This window comes from Mugil cephalus, chromosome 14 (assembly GCF_022458985.1).
Source record: "Mugil cephalus isolate CIBA_MC_2020 chromosome 14, CIBA_Mcephalus_1.1, whole genome shotgun sequence".
NCBI classification, from domain to species: domain Eukaryota; kingdom Metazoa; phylum Chordata; class Actinopteri; order Mugiliformes; family Mugilidae; genus Mugil; species Mugil cephalus.
In genome coordinates this window covers 1547009-1566188 of record NC_061783.1, presented here as the reverse complement: position 1 = coordinate 1566188, position 19180 = coordinate 1547009, and the positions used below count along the sequence as shown (strand labels likewise).

Sequence of the window (19180 nt, the reverse complement as noted above, 5' to 3'; positions counted from 1 at the left end):
GGCCCGGCATAAATTTCTGAGTATGTCAAAAAAAGAAGCTAGTCTCTAGCTAATTTCTATTAAAAGTTATGATTTTTTAAAATAAATACAAACCAAATGCTCCCTCTGGCCGCTAGAGGGCAGTAAATGTGTAAAAGCGCTCACGTCAAGCATGCGGCACTGACACGAGTTAGTCACAGGAAATAAACATTCGCAACGTGATGTGTCCAAGTAAAAATAAACCGGCAATCTTGCTTCACCATTCACCACTACTAAACAAGTTATCGGTCAACACACCCTTCCCAAAATGGCACTGTCAAAAAAAAGAAGAGTGGACACGGAGTGCAGAGTTTTCCAGGAGAAATGGACCGAGAAGTATTTATTCACAGAAGTGAATGCAAAACCAGTGTGCTTGGTAAGTAATCAGCAAGTTGCAGTGTTCAAAGAGTTTAATATTCGGCGCCACTCATCATAAAGACAAGTATGTCATATTAAAGACAATTAAAATTGTGCAGTATATTCTCAGCTTCAGTAGGCCCAGCATAGTAGTTTGATCTGATGTAGTCTAATCCTATTGCCCATGCACTGCTATAACTTTTTTATTTATTTATTTTATTTTATTTTGTATTTCTTTTTTTATTTATTTCAAAGCAGTATGACAATTAAGGCGAAAATATTTTTTTTATAGCACCCACTTGAGTTTGTTTAGTGTGGTGAGTTGGTTCAGGTGTAAAACTGCATTCACTCAACTGTTAAAATAAACCAGTTGTGAACACATTCACGGCCAAACATGAAAAATATTTTTTTTCCCATTGTTTTTGAATAAATGTGTTGTGCTTAGAAAAGATCCCTTGTCATCCGTGATTATAATATGTAGGGTAGGCTACAAATGTAGGCTGAATGATAAAGCATAGTACTGAAAAACAAAGCTAAATATTTGGAGTTGACATTCTTTTACTGATCCGGCCCACCTGAGAACAGAAAGTCTGGATCCGGCCCCAGAGCCAAACTGAGTTTGACATGCCTGATGTAGAGGGTGATGGACACTGAACATGATGGACCAGAGTTTGTTCAAGGTTCAAGGTCCTCAAGGTCCTCCCACTGATGTCAGGGATTCCAGCTCTGTTCTTACCATGGAGCCTGCCTTCTGTATCAGTTTATCCAGTAGTGAGTTTCCCTTCTTCTTGGTGCTGCTTCTCCAGCACACCACAGTGTAGAAGATGGCACCAGTAATGGTAGTCTGGTAGAACGAATGTCCAGGAGCTTCCAGCAGATATTAAAGTACCTTAGCTCTGACCTTTTTTGTCTCAATTTATGATCCAGATGTGATCCAGATTTCTGTGAAGTGGAAAGTCCGGGTTTGAGTCCAGCTCGGGCCTTTCTAGGTGGAGTTCTCCCTGTGTCCGCGTGGTTTTCTCCCACCTCCAACGACTCTAAATTGACCCTAGGTGTGAGTGTGAATGACAATGTTTGTTTGTCTATGTTTACAGGCACCTACAGGCTGGCAGGGCTGGCACCTTCCCTGCCTCTCGCCCGTTGACAGCTGGGATAGGCTCCAGCAACCCCTGCAACCCTAGTGAGGATTAAGCAATATGGAAGATGTGATGGGATGAGTGTTGTCGGTGATTAGATAATGTCTTGAATCAATACATTGTAACAGTTACATACACTGGCCTGCATGGGGCTAAATGTACCCAGTGTTGTTCAAATTGTTATATATCATACCAAAAACAGTTTCTTGAAGATATTTTGCCAGTCACCCAGAGAGCTTCTAACCCTAACCCAGAAGTGAAGAAAACTTTGGACATACTGTGATCTGGATGACTAAAGAACTTCACATACAAGATGTTGTACAAAATGTTGTATAACTGTGTCCATCCCAATGAAATACAATGTTACAGTGGAATTCATATGCACACTTGACTATCATTAACCTGTTAATTAATATAATGAAAGTATAAATAATGCATAATGGTATGAAACATTTAGTTACACATGGAGCCTTTTCATTTAAAATCTTGAATTTGTTTTTGGCAACTTTATTGCTGGTGAGTCAGACAGGTTTATTTATGAAGTATGGGTAGGGAAAACAAAGGAGAAGGCACATCAGGAAATTAAGTTAACAACAGATACCTTGTCAGTTCAGCAAAATCCATTCGTTATTTCGGAGTATTTTCCGTAGGCGCTTAGTGGGAGCTGTCGTTCAAACAGCAGATGGCAGCAGAATGCCTTTGTGCGCAACAAACAACAAATTCCTAGTAGAAAGGGTCGTGTTGTAGGCAATAAACACTGGCACCTGCATCAACAGGGACTGGGAGCATGCGCATCAGATGCGTGAATGATTTCCATAATGAACACACGGGATCGCAATGATGTGTGGTTCTCTCACTGGAGCGTCGTTCTACAGTGAGACCTGCCCTATAAGTAACGGATACATCTCACCATACGCGATCCCAGCTGCCATTAATGTGTGTGCGCTCCTCCGGATTTTTGTTCCGTGTGGAAAACAGCAGGAGCATCCGAAACAACACAGGCGATTGTGTGGACGCTCGACTTTCCTCACTTTTTAATACCTTAAATTCTGCAGTACATGTAGACATTTTTAGTAACAAGACCACCAACATGATGCATTTACTTGCGCATCTTTAGAGAGGAAAAACTTTGTTATATACCCTTTGGGAGACCGACTGATTACGGAGTATTTATTAGACCTGTGGGAGCACAGTTGGAAACAATGTCGCTGCTTGCAGGACGGTGGGAGTTTGTCAGCGGGCAGGTCTGTCTGGCCTAGATGTTTTTCTCGAGCCACTTCAGAAGGGTTAAATGTTGGTGGACTACACCAGGACTGAGCACGGTAGCACATGGGAATTGATTTCCATTGTTTACGTCCCGACCAACAGAGCGCACCTCTCCATCGCCTCATCATCTGCTGCGTAAATTGAAGCATTACGCCTCTATCCCCGGGCTGATTCGATCCAAGAGTCTCCAATCTGACCTATATTCCCCCCTCCAAAAAAAAAAAATGAATTTTGACCAGATCCTCTCTGCCATAGGAGGATTCGGCAAATACCAGAAAATGCTGTACATATGGATTTGTTTACCTCAGATCCTCCTCGCCTTCCATATGATGGTGAGCATCTTCACCGGAGCCACGCCGCCCCATCAGTGCCGGGAGAGCCCGAGCTCCGCGGTCGGGAATCAGTCCTTCGTGCCTGGTACAGTCAACATGAACTTCAGCCTCTTGGACTCCTCCTGCTTCTCCACGAAGGCCCTGCTCCAAGGCAACCGAACTGAGCGCGTCCCGTGTGGCCACGGATGGGTTTACAGCAAGGAGACTTTCCAGAGCACCACTGTCACCGAGGTACAAGGATGTTCACTTCTGCATTTAACAGTTCAGTGTGTAAAATGATGTGACTAGTAATGGATTGGATATTAGGCGTATGTATTAACATATGGGAACGTTTGTTATTTGATAAATTAAAGAATAACAGTACCAAAATATGAAAAGGCAGGCTATGGCCGTTACATTCTTTACTCCTGAAGACCACACAGATGCTTTTGCCTTTTAATATGTCTTTTATTTGCTGTAGTTTTTCTCTTATTTCAAAACAGTTATGGCTAACGATACTATTGTTGCAGAAAATAAAAATACGGTATATATAGTTTATGAACTTTTTTAACCTACCAGTGGGACCTGGTATGCAGCAGAGCTGGACTGAACAGTCTCGGATCATCCATCTACATGTTTGGCCTGTTGGTGGGATCTGTGTTGTTTGGAGCCATGGCAGACAGGTAGGATCTCTTTCAGCGTGCAGCCCGAAACCTCAGGCGCTCAGCATCACATCAAAGCACAGCTGTAGATGTGAACACACCTGGAGGCTGCTGTATGTAGGTAGCTGTGTGTAAGTAGGGCACTTGACACACCATGAGGATTTAGTTCAATGGCCAAATATTAAAAGGTTTGTTTGATTAATATGGTTTCTTCTTAATTGGGACAACCTTTCCTGTATGCAACATTTGTGCCTTAAGGAATTTTTGAGAACTGGTGTAATTTCTGCGTCAATGCTTTTGCTGTTGGTAAGAGTTATCATTTTCACTTATTTGTTTATTCATTTATTTTTGCAAGAGCAGTGACTTTAAATGCAGAGATTATCGTCAAGATCACTGAGACAAGGCACAGAGGGTTCTGTGTCAGGGTCTGAATGCTGTCACAACAATATGATTGTGTCTACAGAACAGGCTGACGGTAACAATAGTGTAGATTATCTTCTCATTAAGTCATGTCTTCACATATTGATTCCAATTCTTTCCAATGTCTTATGCACGTGAAAAAAATTAATTATTGCCTTAATTGAACTATAACAGGAGAACTTAAGTGCATGTAAATCGGAGTTCTCATTATCCGATTAAGACATCTAGATAATGCGATTGGAATTCGATTCGACAGTTTGCAATCAGATAATGCGTGTGTGCATGCTCCACAACCACTGCGCTGGCGTGTGACAAAAGAAAAACATTCAAGAAAGCTGGTCGCAGAAGAAGAGGAGGGTAAACAGAGCCAGTAGAAGAACTGTCTGAGGGATATCGTGCAACTTATCTGCATCAGAAGTAGCGCGAAAATTAAGTGCGAGATTAAAAAATGTACTATTGTCCCTATGATTGTTGTTTAAATGCCAGTCTGGCGCATGAATGACTCTTGTTTATTATATGATGTAATAGGTCAACAGGAAAGCGAGCGTATAAATGTGGTAATAACCCGCTGAAAAGACACATATCGCCACCCAGTGTGGAGGAGGAGGACATGTTCCCATCAGTTATTTGATTTTCTCCATTGCATGTAAACAGGGACAAGGACTGTAGTCAGAAAGTCAAATTTTGAGCATAGCTTGATTAAGCTCTGCATGTAAACGCACTGATGACTGCAGCCCGCTTATTAACCAGTTTCTGATAGTGTTGAGTAAACCTCTGAATTATCTTAACCTTTTCAGATAACAGGATCAGAGAAGTGATGGTGATGCTAAGTTTCTGTCAGGTTCAGACATAAAGAGTTGGATCGCAACTGATTTTTCTTTATGTTACACCTCACAAAATGGTCCTCCCTTTGAGCTGGGTTTTGCTCTACATTCAGCCGTTTTTTAAGTTACATAATCACTTATTGCCCAGTTTCTACCTGTGTCAAAAAATACAGTTCATTGTTTATTGTCTACATTACTTGCCTTTCTCCTTAAAGGCTCAATGTCCTCACTCCTGTATCCTCACTAGGCATGAGAAATAGGCATGAGCAGCCCCCTATCTCTGTCCTTGAGATAAGCTCACATCCGTTGGGTATGATACTGATTCCTCAGGCCTGGTTTGTTATGCTGGAGCAGTGATTATTCAGAACCCCTTCCCTTTTTGATTTTCTGTGTTCCTGGCTCTCTGTTCTTCTGTTCTGATTTCAGCATTTTAACCTGCATAATACTTTAAATACAGGTATATCATTTCAAAACAGATTGTACTGTGTTTATTTGTGTCATTTACATTCACTTTTTACAACACTAACAGTGTCTCCCACAACTAGAGTTAAAGGTGGAATCATCTTATGAGTTTACCAGTTGTCATTTCTGTCTCTGTCTCATTTAGATGACATTAGACACCAAACTTGTGTTTATCTCCTCTCTCTCTCTCTCTCTCTCTCTCTGTCTCTCTCTCTCTCTCTCTCTCTCTCTCTGTCTGTGCAAGGTACGGCCGGCGTTTTGTTCTGCTGCTGTCCATCGCTCTGCAGACTGTGTTTGGAGTGGCTGTAGCTTTTGCGCCCAACTTCCCAGTCTATGTGATTCTTCGCTTTGTAGTTGGTGCCACAATATCTGGAGTCATCATCAATGCCTTCGTGCTTGGTACGACCTAAAACATACATAGTCGAATATAAATGTAACAAGGCATGACACAGTCAATTTAAATTGACTGTGTCATGCCTGCAAAATAGTTTACCATTATGTTTAAGTGTATACATGTAATGAAATTCACACCTCTCTTTTATATTTTAAATATAGTTCCATTTTTCAATTACAAAACACAAAACACCACACAGTTGAAGTGGAAAAATCCACAAAAACATCCATCTTTCCATATATATATATATATTTTATCCAAAAGGCATTGAATAAAGGCCCTATGGATGGTGCTCTAACTAAGCTACTGTTAGTAGGAGCCTCCAGTCTCAAGGTATGAATGTTGTTAAAACTTCTTGGGGACAGAAGTCAAAACTGATTTGTAAATAGATATTAAATTAAATCTCATTCCACCTCCTCTATTCAGAGAAGGTTTTTCCACTTTGACATAGAGGCTTCCTTTACTCCTCTCTCAAACCATCTGTCCTCTCTGGCCAGGACTTTGATGTTGTTATCTTCAAAGGAGTGCCCTTTGTCCTTCAGGTGGAGGTGGACTGTTGAGTCGTTCCCTGATGAGCTGGCTCTCCTGTGTGTTGGCCATGCATTTATGAATGTTGTTTAGTTCCCTCAATGTACATGTCTGTAAATTCCTCACTGCACTGAATAGCATAAACAACACTACTCTGTTTTTGCCACTTTGGGGTGGACCAGTTTCTATCTAAGTGTATTGCCAGGTTTACTCCCACTGCAAGCAGGGGGAGAGAAATGTTTTACAATCTAGCCCTAAGTTATGTCATATTGCCTTACTGTACCGGGCTAAGAAACAGTTCCACACTCCCAGATTGTTTCGGCTGTAGATGAATCAAAATTTACATGAAAGTTTGACCGGCTGCACTAGATACAAGAAAAGAGGAAAATGTTAGTAGTCAGCACAGCTGTTGATGTCTCCTTTTCAGTTAATAATCAGACCTGCAAATGCATTACTTTGATCATGTTCTTGTCAAACCCCTTGTGACTCTTCCTTTGACCTTAAAGCTTCAAACCACCACCTCGGCTAAACCACAAACCCACCATTCCTCCTCTCCTCTCCTCTCCTCTCCTCTCCTCTCCTCTCCTCTCCTCTCCTCTCCTCTCCTCTCCTCTCCTCTCCTCTCCTCTCCTCTCCTCTCCTCTCCTCCTGTGTAGGAACTGAGTGGACGTGCACCAAGAAACGCATGCTGGCTGGTATCATCACAGACTACGCCTTTGGCTTGGGTTACATGCTGCTAGCAGGAGTAGCGTACCTGATACGAGACTGGAGGAAACTGCAACTAGCTATATCAGCCCCAGGGTTCCTACTTATCTTCTATATATGGTAGGAAATTCAACGGGCATTAGGTTCACACATGAATTGCCTCTTTGTGATACTCCCTCCTCTTCCCTTATTTCTGTCACTAGTCTCTCTCGCCCCTCTCCAAACCTTCATTCTCTCTTCCTGCTCTCTGTCTGTCAGGGTGGTGCCTCAGTCTGCTAGGTGGTTGTTGGCCAACGACAGGAGAGAGGAGGCCATCGCCCTCCTCCGCAAGGCAGCGCTTGTTAACGGCAGGGTGTTACCTCCCACTGTTCAGGTCTGTCTCCTTGCATTTATGGCACAGCTGTCATGTGCAATCATCTGGAAAAAAGGAGCAAAACACAATAAACTCCACAGAGGAAAATGATCTCAATGAAGAGACACATCTTGTGAATTGAAGGGTTGGCACTGTCCTTGTTCTGTGTAATAAAAGAACACGTACAACGGTGGGGGTTGTTTATGTTTCTAGCGATCGCTGATTGTTTGGTCAAAAAGCATTGGTTATATACTAACTATTAAAATATTATCGGGATTTGATTACAGTGTGAAACATATATAAGGCCAACAGACTTGATTTAAGGTTTTTGATTCATTTGTTCACCCATATCACCTCAGGTTGAGAAGTGTGACATTTTAGGCGGAGGGAGGAAAAGTCACTCTGTGATGGATCTTGTGCGGACACCTCAGATGAGAAAGAGAGCAATTATCTTGTTTTACATCTGGTAAGTCTTATCATTTTGGTGTTATTAAGTGACAAATCTTGACTCCATATACCATCTGCGTTCTCTCTCCCTCTCATTCCCCTCCTGTTTGAAATCCCAGGTTTGTGAATGTGCTGGTGTATTATGGCCTGTCACTGGGTGTGTCCAGGTTAGGGACAGACCTCTACCTCACCCAGTTTGTGTTCGGGTTGGTTGAGATCCCTGCTCGTACTCTGGTCTTGCTCGTCCTGCCCTGCAGCCGCCGATTCTCCCAAAGCGGGTTCCTGGCTTTTGGAGGGCTCGCCTGTCTGCTCATGCTGGCTATCCCTGCAGGTTAGATGGACACAGTGACTGGAACTTTCTGCAACATCAGCTTTTCCTCATACATATATATAATGCTCAAATATAATTCATCGCTTGGATGATTTTGCTACTTTTGTCTGTAGATCATCCCAACATCCTGGCTGCTCTTGCCATGGCAGGAAAGTTTGGCATAACAGCTTCCTTTGCTGTGATCTACGTATACACTGCTGAGATATTCCCCACTGTTTTAAGGCAAGAGTCGTTTTTAAAGAGTTTTAAATTTAATAAAAAAAAAAAAAAAAACTCACCCCTGTCACATTTTACCTACAGACAAACAGGAATAGGTGTATCCTGCATGTTTGCGAGAATGGGCGGTGTGTTAGCACCGGCCATCAACATGCTGCATAACCACAGCCCAGCTACGCCCCTTGTCATCTTTGGCACCTCCCCGCTGTTGGGGGCCATCCTTGCCCTGGCGTTGCCTGAAACTGCAGACAGACCTCTTCCTGACACGGTGGAGGACGCAGAGAACTGGGAAATTAGGTACAGAGACCTCACCTCTGTTTCAAATGTTCTTCAGAGTGGTGATCAAGGTATAATTTCAGGTGTTTTCTTTATCGGAGAAAGGAGAATAGGGTTTGGTTGTCAGCAAAAAAGCAAAAGCAGAGCTAGGATGAAACTGAGAACGCCTTTATTCCTTTATTCTTTTCACACTGACTGCGCACCAGCTGTTTCAGCATTGACCCAGTTTGTTTAGTCTCACTCCGGAGCTCTTTGTTTGGTGAACTATTTAAACAAGGAAAAAAAAACAAAACATTTTTTTTTCTCCCTTCAGATAGCAAATACTTTGTGTTTTGTCCCCTGCAGACCACTTCCCACCAAGGAGGACCCTGAAATGTGCGAGGACACTAGTCACGCAGCAAGCAGCACAGAGAAGCAGGAGCTACGACATCTAGCGAGCCAGACCTAACAGCGTGCTAAAAACATACAAGCCATCCATTATTCACACATCCTACAGGTGTGACACCAGATACACTACTTACAATAACACCCTCTATGCAATTACATGTCAGGACTGAGTTGTGACCTCGATGCAAGAAAATCAAACACATTTCATTCACCAAACTTGCACCAAGGCGTTTATGTACCAAGCACAAAGCAGGCATTCAGTTCTCCATCCAAGGCCAATAAGCAGCCTACTGTTTAAGCAAGGGCAGGTAAAATACAGTCAGCAGTGTTTAGCAATCTGTTGCATCAGTCAGAAAGCTACACTTTGTGTTTTGATACATTTTATAGTACCGGGAGACAGAATAAATAGTTCCCTTGACTTGGCATACATATTTGTATATATTTATACGTCCACCGGAGGCCAAAACTTTCTACACTCAAAACTGATTAGAAGAATAAGATTCTACAAGAATACCAGCAGCAATGCAGGACTCTTGGTCCCATCAAGCAGCTACTTTTGGAATGTCGTATTTTTCAGGGCGAAAGGATTTATTATGATTGTGCATTTCATAAAAACACTTTTATGATATTTTTGTATAGCAGTGTTCTATGAACTGTCTCAGAAAGTTTGTTGTATCTTGATGCTGTATTGCAAGCAACTGCCTCATCTTCTCCTTCATGGTCTCAAGCCAAGTTAAATGAGTGAGACTGCATGCACTATAGTTACCTTTGTTAAGCCCAATGTAGCCTTTTGACTACTGTAGTTGATTAAAGTTTTGTAGTGAACACACTGGTGTGCCCGTAAATATTTTGGAAACTTTAACAATCTTTAGTTATTTTAGTTGTTTCCCACATTATGGTTAAGTTAGTTATAAAACAGATGCAGGCTTAAAACTTATCAGTTTGAAATGGGGAAAATGTGTAAGAATTCCAACCACTTTATACATAGCCCATTTTCAAATAAACATTTTATTTGAATTTTGGCATGATTGCCTGAGGTCTGCATCCCATGTACATAGAATGGGTTATTACTTCTATACATACTTACTCATGTACTTATATTACTTCTAAAAGTTATAACTGTTCTTAAGGTTTGTGAATAGTCTGCATCTTGTGGGGGTAGGGGTCATTACTTGTCTTTAAAGTGCATTTTACAAGGGCTGTTTAACAGAAGTAGTGATGTAATGATGAAATTCCAGGCATACATCAGAAGCACAGATCATGTAATAAGCAACTGTATTGTCATGCTGTTACTCAGGCAAATGGATTGATTTTTGAAAATCCAGGATTCTCACAGCAAATAAATTTACATTTACATTTATTTTATGCTTCAAATGTATACAACGTAATGTAGAGGGGTAACCTGTTATTCCACTGCATGAATAGAGTGAGCATGCCTTACTGCAGTGTGTAGCATGTTAGATTAATCACAGATGTCACTGAAAAAAGGCAAATGGAAAACTTTTGTTTTATTGCAATGATTTCTTGTCTAATGCATTTGAATGTATGTGGAAATGTGTCACAAAATGTACCTTGTTTTTGAGAAAAGAAGACATCATGTTGCTGTGTCTCCAGAAATAAATTCAGTTGAAAAGTGGATTTGTTGTACAACATCACAGTTCACACCAATCACCAGGAACAATTAACACATTATCAGTCAGTTCCACTTAATACAGTAGCAACATGAAGCGTCACTTAGCCTCAGGCACTCAGCGAGTGGATCAACAGAATCCAGCATTTATTAGAAGGCACAGGCACAATCTATGCCAGTGTAACATATGTAGCGTCAGTGGTGACTCCACAGTTATTATCCTTCATAGACATTAGGACGTAGCCGTCATTGCCCCAGTAGGTGGACCAAGAGTTCTTTATCAACCAGTACGGCTCATCATTCAAAGTGCCATATCCCACTGCAAGCACAGCATGGTCCAGGTCATTTGTGGTATTACCTGAAACACAGACATGTTGTACGTTATAAAGAGAGAGAGAGAGAGATGGTCTGTTGTGTAAAAAGTATGAGCACCAGTGACAGGCAAACGTACCACAAGCAGGTTCGTAGTAGACGCCGTGACTGTAGAAAGTGAATGATCGATGTGATGCGTCAATACCGACGGCAGTTGGCCCGTTCTTGAAGAGAGCCACCTTAAGGGCGTCCGCATCACCCGAAGTGACGTTAGTGTAGCTCTGGATCCGTGCAGTAAGAGTGGATGCGTTTACATGACAAAATCCATTCTGTTTAAAAAGGAAAAAAAAGGTAATTTCAAACTGCAACAATAGAGGGTTAATAGGGAGACCCAGCTTGAGTTCTTAAGAGGGCATTAAGAAATAAAACCGGTTCTGCTTTGATTCTGACCATTAAAGGCAAACAGTTGACAGTTAGATCCACATTTCATAGGAATATGTAATGAGTATGTTGTTTAGACAAGTCATTAAATAAGCTTTCAATTTTTCACAAATTAAGAGTCCAAAATCAAACACCAACAGTTGCTTGACATCCTTTGAGATAAAGGATGCAGCGCTGCTTATTTTTTGTCTGTGCCATCTTCATGACATTAACTCACCATTCCCATATAGGCTCCATAAGTTTCTGTCGTGGTGATGCCTCCGTGTTTCATGATCCACTCATACGCTCTCCACTCCTCCCCTCCATCGCAGCCATTGTTGCCAAAGCCCCAGGAACAGTCCACCAGCATCTGCTGAGACAGAACCTGCAGGGAGCCCGTCTGAAAAACAACAGAAAGGATACTGTCACACTCAACACACCAAGATTAACAGCTTATTCTGCGTCAACATGTCTGACTCTGAAACAAATTTACCGGCTTTAGAATTTACAGCACCAAACAAGACTCAGACTGTAAATATAAAGCGTGTTTGAGGTAAAAAAAAACAACAAAAAAATAGATGATGCAGAACACACAAACAGTAGATAACAAAAATGAAACAGTACTCTTACATACACAAGCTTAGAATGAACATGTCTACACCAGCTGCAGTCTACAGGTTGCAAAGCAGATGCTGTGAGATTGCGAATTGGTAAATTCAAATGTGACCCCCCGGGGAGTGGCTCTGTTTACAAAGCTGCCTGTGGGGACACCGTTGCTGCGTCACGCAGGTCACTTCCTGCTGCACTTTGGCAAAGGTACAAACAAGGGCTCCTGGGGCCTCACAACAGTACGTTCTACTAGCCAAGTCAAGCTGTTCATGCAAGAACTGCAAAACATGTGAGAGTACTCCCCACTGAGAAGTTCAGTGATTCAGTTCAACCTCTGTGGGCTGATTACTGGACAACTGTCCAGTCATTGTACTAATCTAATAAAAGTGACAAGACTCAGCATTAAATGGGTTTAATTACCTTCCATTTCAATTTTGACATTGTTTCACATAATTGTAGTTAATTACTCAAAGTTCTATTGAAATTTTGAGGTTTTGAGTATTTCCGTTTTGTGCCATTTTATACTTTTTCGCTACAAATATTATCATGGTTATAGGCCGTCTGTAGTCCTAAGCAATGATAAATAGCTATACTGTGGGGATTGTAAGGTGATTATATACTTTGGAAAAAATCGAATAGTTTTTACTTCAATTTTAATGTAAGTAAAAGATAAATATAGAAATAGTTGCACAGCTTATTAATTACAAAGCTATTGCTCAGGGGCAGAATTAAGAGTGGTTTGTGTGAAAGTCTAAGAATTTGGTCAATGCAGCAGGATGCCATCAAATCCCATAATAAATCAGTTCTACGTTTGGATCATGTTGCTAAGCAACAGAGGATAAGGAATGTCTTTGAGTTTTCTAAAGCAAGGAGGCCGGCCCGGGCTGACATTGACTCTGTCTTATTTATTCACATGCGCTGTCAAGTCTGTCTGATGTGAGTGAAAGTCGCACAATGAATGGCCCTTTGGACCTGCCCCTGCTTTGAATTGGACTTCTCTTCACTGATAGAAGGTTTTCCTCCTTATACTTAATAGTCAAAGAACCAAGAGTATATTTGTGCAGAAATTATTTCAATTAAAAAAAAAAAAGCACTGAACTTTTGCACTGAAGTGAAAGACTAAGAAATCTCTCCAGAATGAGATTTTGTTTTACAGATTATAAATAGTTTTATTTTATTTTAGAGTTTGAAGGCGGTTTTATTTTTTTATGTTTATAATTTTCAATCGTCACACGAAGGAAATTCACTCTACATGAACCCTGGCAAATGTTTCTTCTTCATTTGGCTGTGTTAATGCAGGTAGCACATTTTTTTTGTAATAAAGTCCCTCTCTGGGCAAAGTGTGAAATTCCAGAAAAACTAAGAATAAATCATTTTGATAGGTCAACAGAACAAAATACAAAAAAATACTACCCTCTTGAGTCATGTGAATATCCAAAAACTGCTATAAAAAACCTAAATATTTTTTTCTGCATAATCTGTAATGAAGCCCTAATACTGCAGAATGTTTATATTGTGTCATGGCTGAGAAATTAAAAAATGTGGTTATAATGGCAGTCAATGGGACGGATTTTGCCCAAGTTTCCCAACATTAGTTTAAATGGAAAAAAATAAAAAAAAATCCATTTAAACAGTTCAGATCCTCAAAATGATGGAGTTTTTGCTGATTTTGTAAAGTGCAGAAGTGATTTTAGAAATGTATGCAGAAAAAATATCAGTTAAGTTTTTATGGACGTTGGACATGGACAACAAATTATTTCTAAACCCTCAGGCATCACTGGGGACATTTTTGTCCATTTGGGCAAATCTTTCTTCTCCTCTGGCAGCTTTTTGGACATGGATATTTTTCTCCTTAATGACTCAAGAGAGTAGTAAATTAAACTGATGCCTGAGGGTTAACTTGTGTTACAGGCTTTTTTCCCTTTTCACCTTTAAGAAGAGAGCGCCCTCTACTGCTCCAGTGGTGGCAAAACTCCAGCAAGACCCACAGATGGCCTGGTCCTTCACTGGAGTCACGGCACCTGAAAGTGCAGAGTGAAAAGTTGAATTGGGATTTCCTGAGAGAAGGACGCATCTTTGGTAAATGTTTCAGATTTTAACATACCATAAAGCCTCCAATCAAGCGACTCAGGCACTTTCACCCCTTCATAGATTTTGGTGGGGAAGGGCAGCCCTCTGTTTGGGGTCTTTCCTCGTTTACCTCCCCTCATGGTTGCCAGTTCCGACATGGTGCGATCTGACAGGGAGTTCAAAGCCAGGGAGAAGGACAGACCAGCTCTGTTCTTGGAGTGGACATATCTACAGCAACAAGACAAGGCCATTAGAAACACTAAATTAAAAAAAAAACATCTACATCCATGCTACTTCTTAGCATGTCAATGTACACTAAAAAAAAAACATCATACTCGAGAAGGTGCATTGTTCTCTCACCTGAGATTATGACAAAAAGCATGCTCCCTCATCTCATGCTCTTTTTCATCACTGTACTGACGCTGGAACTTCTCCTTGAAGTGGTGGAACATTTTCTGTGAGTGTCCTGATGCTGAGGTGTGGATGAGATCTTTCATCGGATTGGCCAACATGTGGTGCTCCACTCCTGGACCAGGAAATCCCCCACAAGTCATCCCTACAGAGAACAACACGAGAGGACTTATTTTAACATCTTCTATTCCTCCAAATGGTCTAGAATGTATGAATCCATAGCTAATACACAAACCTTCAGGCAATGAGAAGGATTTGGGGTCCACATGAGTGCTGAACTCCTTGTAATCCACCATGTACTTGTCATAGTGGGACCCCAGCAGTGTGTTGTATCCCATCATCTCATAATGGAGAGGAGTGGCAATGTCGTCTGCACTTCCCTCTGAATGCGACACCCACAGAGTGTACGTGTTCTTCTTGTGACCCACTGTGGTCACATTCTGCCACACTTCACACAGGGAACCTCCAAAGTACTCCATTCTCAGGAACTATGGTGGAAGTTATATGTTGAATACAAAGAAAAAAATGACACTGACTGTTGCTGAATTAAACATGCATGTGATATAATTCTAGCAGTCCATGGGGGAAGAAAGTGGTGCAAATTTTGCGTAAACATTATTGTCTTCTATTGTAGCCAGATTTGCAGGCCTTTAGTCTTTTGGCAACTATCGAAATTATGAAAGTCATGAGAAAGAGTCAAAGAGAGTTGACAAAGTGAAAATAGTAACCTATATAATAACATTCAGAGTGCACCCAGTCACACTTTTTTATACACTTTGTATTTTTTACCAGACTACAAAAGAATTCAGGGTCTCCTTGGTCCTATGTCATGAGAACAGCTCAAGAGTACTGATGACTGGTAGTCACTAAACACAGAAACACATACCTGGAAGCCCTGCACATCAGGCAGTGATGCCTGTGGTGTGACTGCTTCTTCCTTTGTTCCATTAACCTGGAAGCACTTCATCACATTCTTCTCCACCTCTGTGGTCTCAGGAGTGATTTTGTAGGCAACTCCAAATGGTTGCGTAGAGCCCAGCTGATAGGTCGAAACTTGGCCTGTTAATAATTACAATGATAGGTGTTCCTGTTAAACATGAGTGGTACCTTTAATCCCAGTAATCATAACTGAGACTAGTGTTTTGCTAATCGTGGGTCTGTTTTGGCTTTCTGTAAAGAGCAGCCATGCCTCGGGGTGGCATTCTTTAAAAGAATCAATCCCAACTGGTTGAATTCACCGATATCATTAGACTTCACGCTTATCTATTACCTTATCAACTCTTTTCTTGTCAAATCTCTATGTCTCAGTCCAGATGGTAGCGGTAATGCACCTAAACATTGTTTGCCAACCACCATAAAACAAAAGAAGAAGTATCTTTACGTCGAAGCACGTCGTTCACATCATTTGACGACAAGGAAGACTGAAAGTGTGGCTTTACTTCACCAGAAGTGACTGTATAGTGCAACATGCAACTTATTTAGCACCATCATTTCCAGCAAGGGTGGCAACACCACCAACATGCTGAAGCATTTGTCAACGACGCATGGCATTAAGTACAGAGAGTGTCATGTGTTCAACAATTTCCAGTCAACAAGTGCAGCTATAGCTAACTCTAAGCAGGGCAGTGCTAGGATCCAGTGACCAATATCCTATTTGTTTTCTTACACAAGCTCTTATCTCTTGTTCAGAAACTCAGTAAAATTTTACATGAAGTTTACACGAAACCACGAATGCATACTTTTCCTAAACCTCAAATTAACAGGAGGAATTGATAAGGGAATCGGATGGATAAGCAGAATTGATAATGGCATCGATATCAATAAAATCTTATCAACACTCATCCCTAACAATGCCATGTTATTATTCTCTGTCATAGAATAAGCAAATGAGAGATTCTGGAGAAGAATCATAACAGCTCCTGGGGCAATTCTGTCATGAGTTCAAAAATCATCACATAGTGCTTATCATTCAGTTTCACTTCCTGGTTTATGAGGTGATTTTACAGTCTGGTAACTTTTCTCTGACACAACAGCCTCTCCATTTCCAAACACTAATGCAACCAAGCAGAGAAAGCACAGAGTCAGATTTAAAACAATCAGCCAAAGGTCGGGGATGGGGGGGTTTCTTACCATGGTAGAAGTCTATTCGGCTGGACTTTGCCGTCAGGTCTAACCAGGCCTCAAATGGCTCTGTAATCTCAGCGTAGGGCAGAGAGATCACTCCTGCAATTGAGACGAGAAACATCCCTGTAGTAAGACCAAAATCCAAGGACAAGGCACAGTGTAACTCTTCTGTTATTTACCGCTTACCTTTAACATGATAGTTCTTCCCAAAATCAGGTAGGGATGGGACCGCTTTTCCATCCGTGCCTGGAAATCAGCAAAAACAAATACTAAAATGTGGAAAAGGTTGAGACACCATCAGTAATCCTGTTCCAATGAATGTCACCTGACTGGAAGAGATACTTATAACTCTCTTTGAACTTACGTTTTGACAGAGAGTTTCTTTTCATTTACACAGATACGGTCTAGCAAAATTTCTGCGAGACAAGTGGAGGAACTGCTTAATAACAAGCTTGTAATCATAATCAATTGATCAATTGCTCATTGATCACTGTAACTTCTAGTAAGTAAGTTCACGACACAGTGTTTTAGTAAGCTAGTTAACAACGTAGTTTAACATTTAGTTTAGCAATATAAAGCAGTGTGAGGTTTATTTGATGTATGACGAATCGAAAGGGTATGTGATATAGTTTGGTGTTAGTAACAGTGTACTAAGATTAGGTTTTGTTTATCTTGAAAAAAATCTCCGAATTGACCATTTTTGACTGTAGTTTGGCAAAAATCGGGGAAAATCGGCTGCCTTATCGCTTAAAAAATCTACTTTGTTTACATCTGAACGCATTACTTAGCATATTGAAGCACAACTTAGAGCCATACAACGACTCAAGTTACAAGACAAAATACTAGCTACTTTAATAGCATGTATCGTTGTCTGTCTGGAAATACGTGGGAAGACTAAATGTTGTCACTTACCAATGGCAGGCCACAAAAGAAGAGCCGCAATACACCAAAGCTGCATTATTTTAACAATAAGGTCAGAAATACAAGGAAATACAACAGCCAGACTAAACCCAAGCAATACACAAACACATGACTCCCCAAGTTACAACACGGAGCAAATAAAGTACAGCATAAACTGCAGCGATCTTGGCCTGACCAATTACAGCGCGATGAGGAAGTGCGTCCTCCAATCAGATACAATATGTGAGTTCCAGTGGTCGGATATCATGTGAATTGTGTCATGTGACCCGGGGCCCCTTTCAGGAAGCAGGTTTAACAGAACGTTAACTCTGAGTTCTCACCAAACCTGCTTTCTAGAACGGACCCCCGATTAACTTGATCGTTTTTTCTTTTTTATACAGTCTATGTTTTTTTCTATATCCACCGCCAACGTGTTAGTAGCAATGCAAACTACTTATACTTAAAAGTTTTCATTTACAAGGTTGGGGTTAAGAGAATATTATCTATTGTTATTATTACTCATTTTTCAGCTCAAAACAGTCACACTCGAATACATGTATTCGTTAAACTGGTGTCTTAGTTGTGGCTAATCATTTATTTGTATCAGTTATATGACCATTTAACCAGGATCTGTTGAAGATTTTTAAGTAAGGTTTTAAATTACATCATAGCAAGATGGGGAAAATTGACCAATAATCTCCCAATTGCCTTTAATGACAAACACTCTATACTTGTCTGCTGCATTTGACGCTATAAACCACAACATTTTACTACAGAGCCTGGAGTATGTTATTGGGATTAAAGGAACTGCATTGGACTTTTTACCAATCAATTTCCCTTGTGGACCATTAAATTCTATTTAAGTCTAAGTCTACGTTTGTGCCAATCATGACTCTTTCTAGTGCACAAAGGTCATTGAATTCAGGGTTCTTTGCTGTTTTCCCCCAACTTTATTTATAGAACATTTTGAACATTATAGACAGTGTGATATACAGCATAAGGTATAAAAATAGAGAATTATCATCAGTTGTCACATATGAATGTCCACCCCCTCACTACCCACCACCCACTATCATTCAAAACTCAAAGAGAGAATGAAATGGATAAAAAGAGCATTCAACTAATAAATAAATAAAACAAATAAACAAAATAAATATTAAATTAGTAACAAAAAGTCAAATAAACAATTACACACATCAGTCCTCCAACTTGAACCTGAGTTTCTCAAGCTTCAAATTATAAAGCAGCTCATGACAACAACGACAATGCGCAGGGGGATGGGGAGTTTCCACTTGAGGAAAATCAGCCAATGGGCCAACAGGGTGATAAATGCCGAGGCCTGCTTCAAATTTTTAGGCACGCACGCAGATGGAACAATGCTGAAATTTGCAGACAGACTATTAGGAGCAACTAGTTAACATATCAAAAATATATGACCAAAATAACCCCAGTTTAGCACAAGACACGTCCTAAAAATTTTTTTTACATTGAATCAACCCGTGCCGAGCACATGGCAAATGCGGTTTCCTACTGCTAGAAATTCTTAACTGACTCTATGCCATCGTTATACCAAACCTGGAATGCTGAATCGGACTAAGATGGCTTGAAAGCA

The 19180-nt window shown here is 40.8% G+C and overlaps 2 protein-coding genes across 3 annotated transcripts; one reads left to right on the top strand and one right to left on the bottom strand.

The window, feature by feature from the left end:
* The first annotated feature begins 2979 nt into the window (after window positions 1-2979).
* Window positions 2980-10728, top strand: si:dkey-166k12.1 (organic cation transporter protein). 2 transcript variants are annotated; one of them, XM_047604402.1, is made up of 10 exons: window positions 2980-3340; window positions 3668-3771; window positions 5701-5855; window positions 7035-7203; window positions 7342-7456; window positions 7795-7901; window positions 8050-8213; window positions 8327-8435; window positions 8514-8726; window positions 9051-10728. In XM_047604402.1, exons 1-10 carry the CDS (start codon window positions 3002-3004, stop codon window positions 9151-9153), a joined length of 1578 nt encoding a protein of 525 aa, XP_047460358.1. In that variant the 5' UTR covers window positions 2980-3001; the 3' UTR covers window positions 9154-10728. The 2 variants fall into 2 exon arrangements, with proteins under 2 accessions (XP_047460358.1, XP_047460357.1); XM_047604401.1 differs by having other exon boundaries at window positions 8002-8213.
* zgc:110239 (uncharacterized protein LOC550326 homolog) lies at window positions 10583-17747 on the bottom strand. The gene is made up of 11 exons (XM_047604399.1): window positions 17581-17747; window positions 16855-16914; window positions 16675-16767; window positions 15431-15603; window positions 14780-15032; window positions 14494-14689; window positions 14168-14361; window positions 13993-14084; window positions 11693-11854; window positions 11174-11363; window positions 10583-11080 (listed from the first exon to the last, which is right to left on the bottom strand). The coding sequence occupies exons 1-11, from the start codon at window positions 17624-17626 to the stop codon at window positions 10893-10895; spliced, it is 1647 nt and encodes a 548-aa protein (XP_047460355.1). The 5' UTR covers window positions 17627-17747; the 3' UTR covers window positions 10583-10892.
* Between the last annotated feature and the right edge of the window lie 1433 nt (window positions 17748-19180).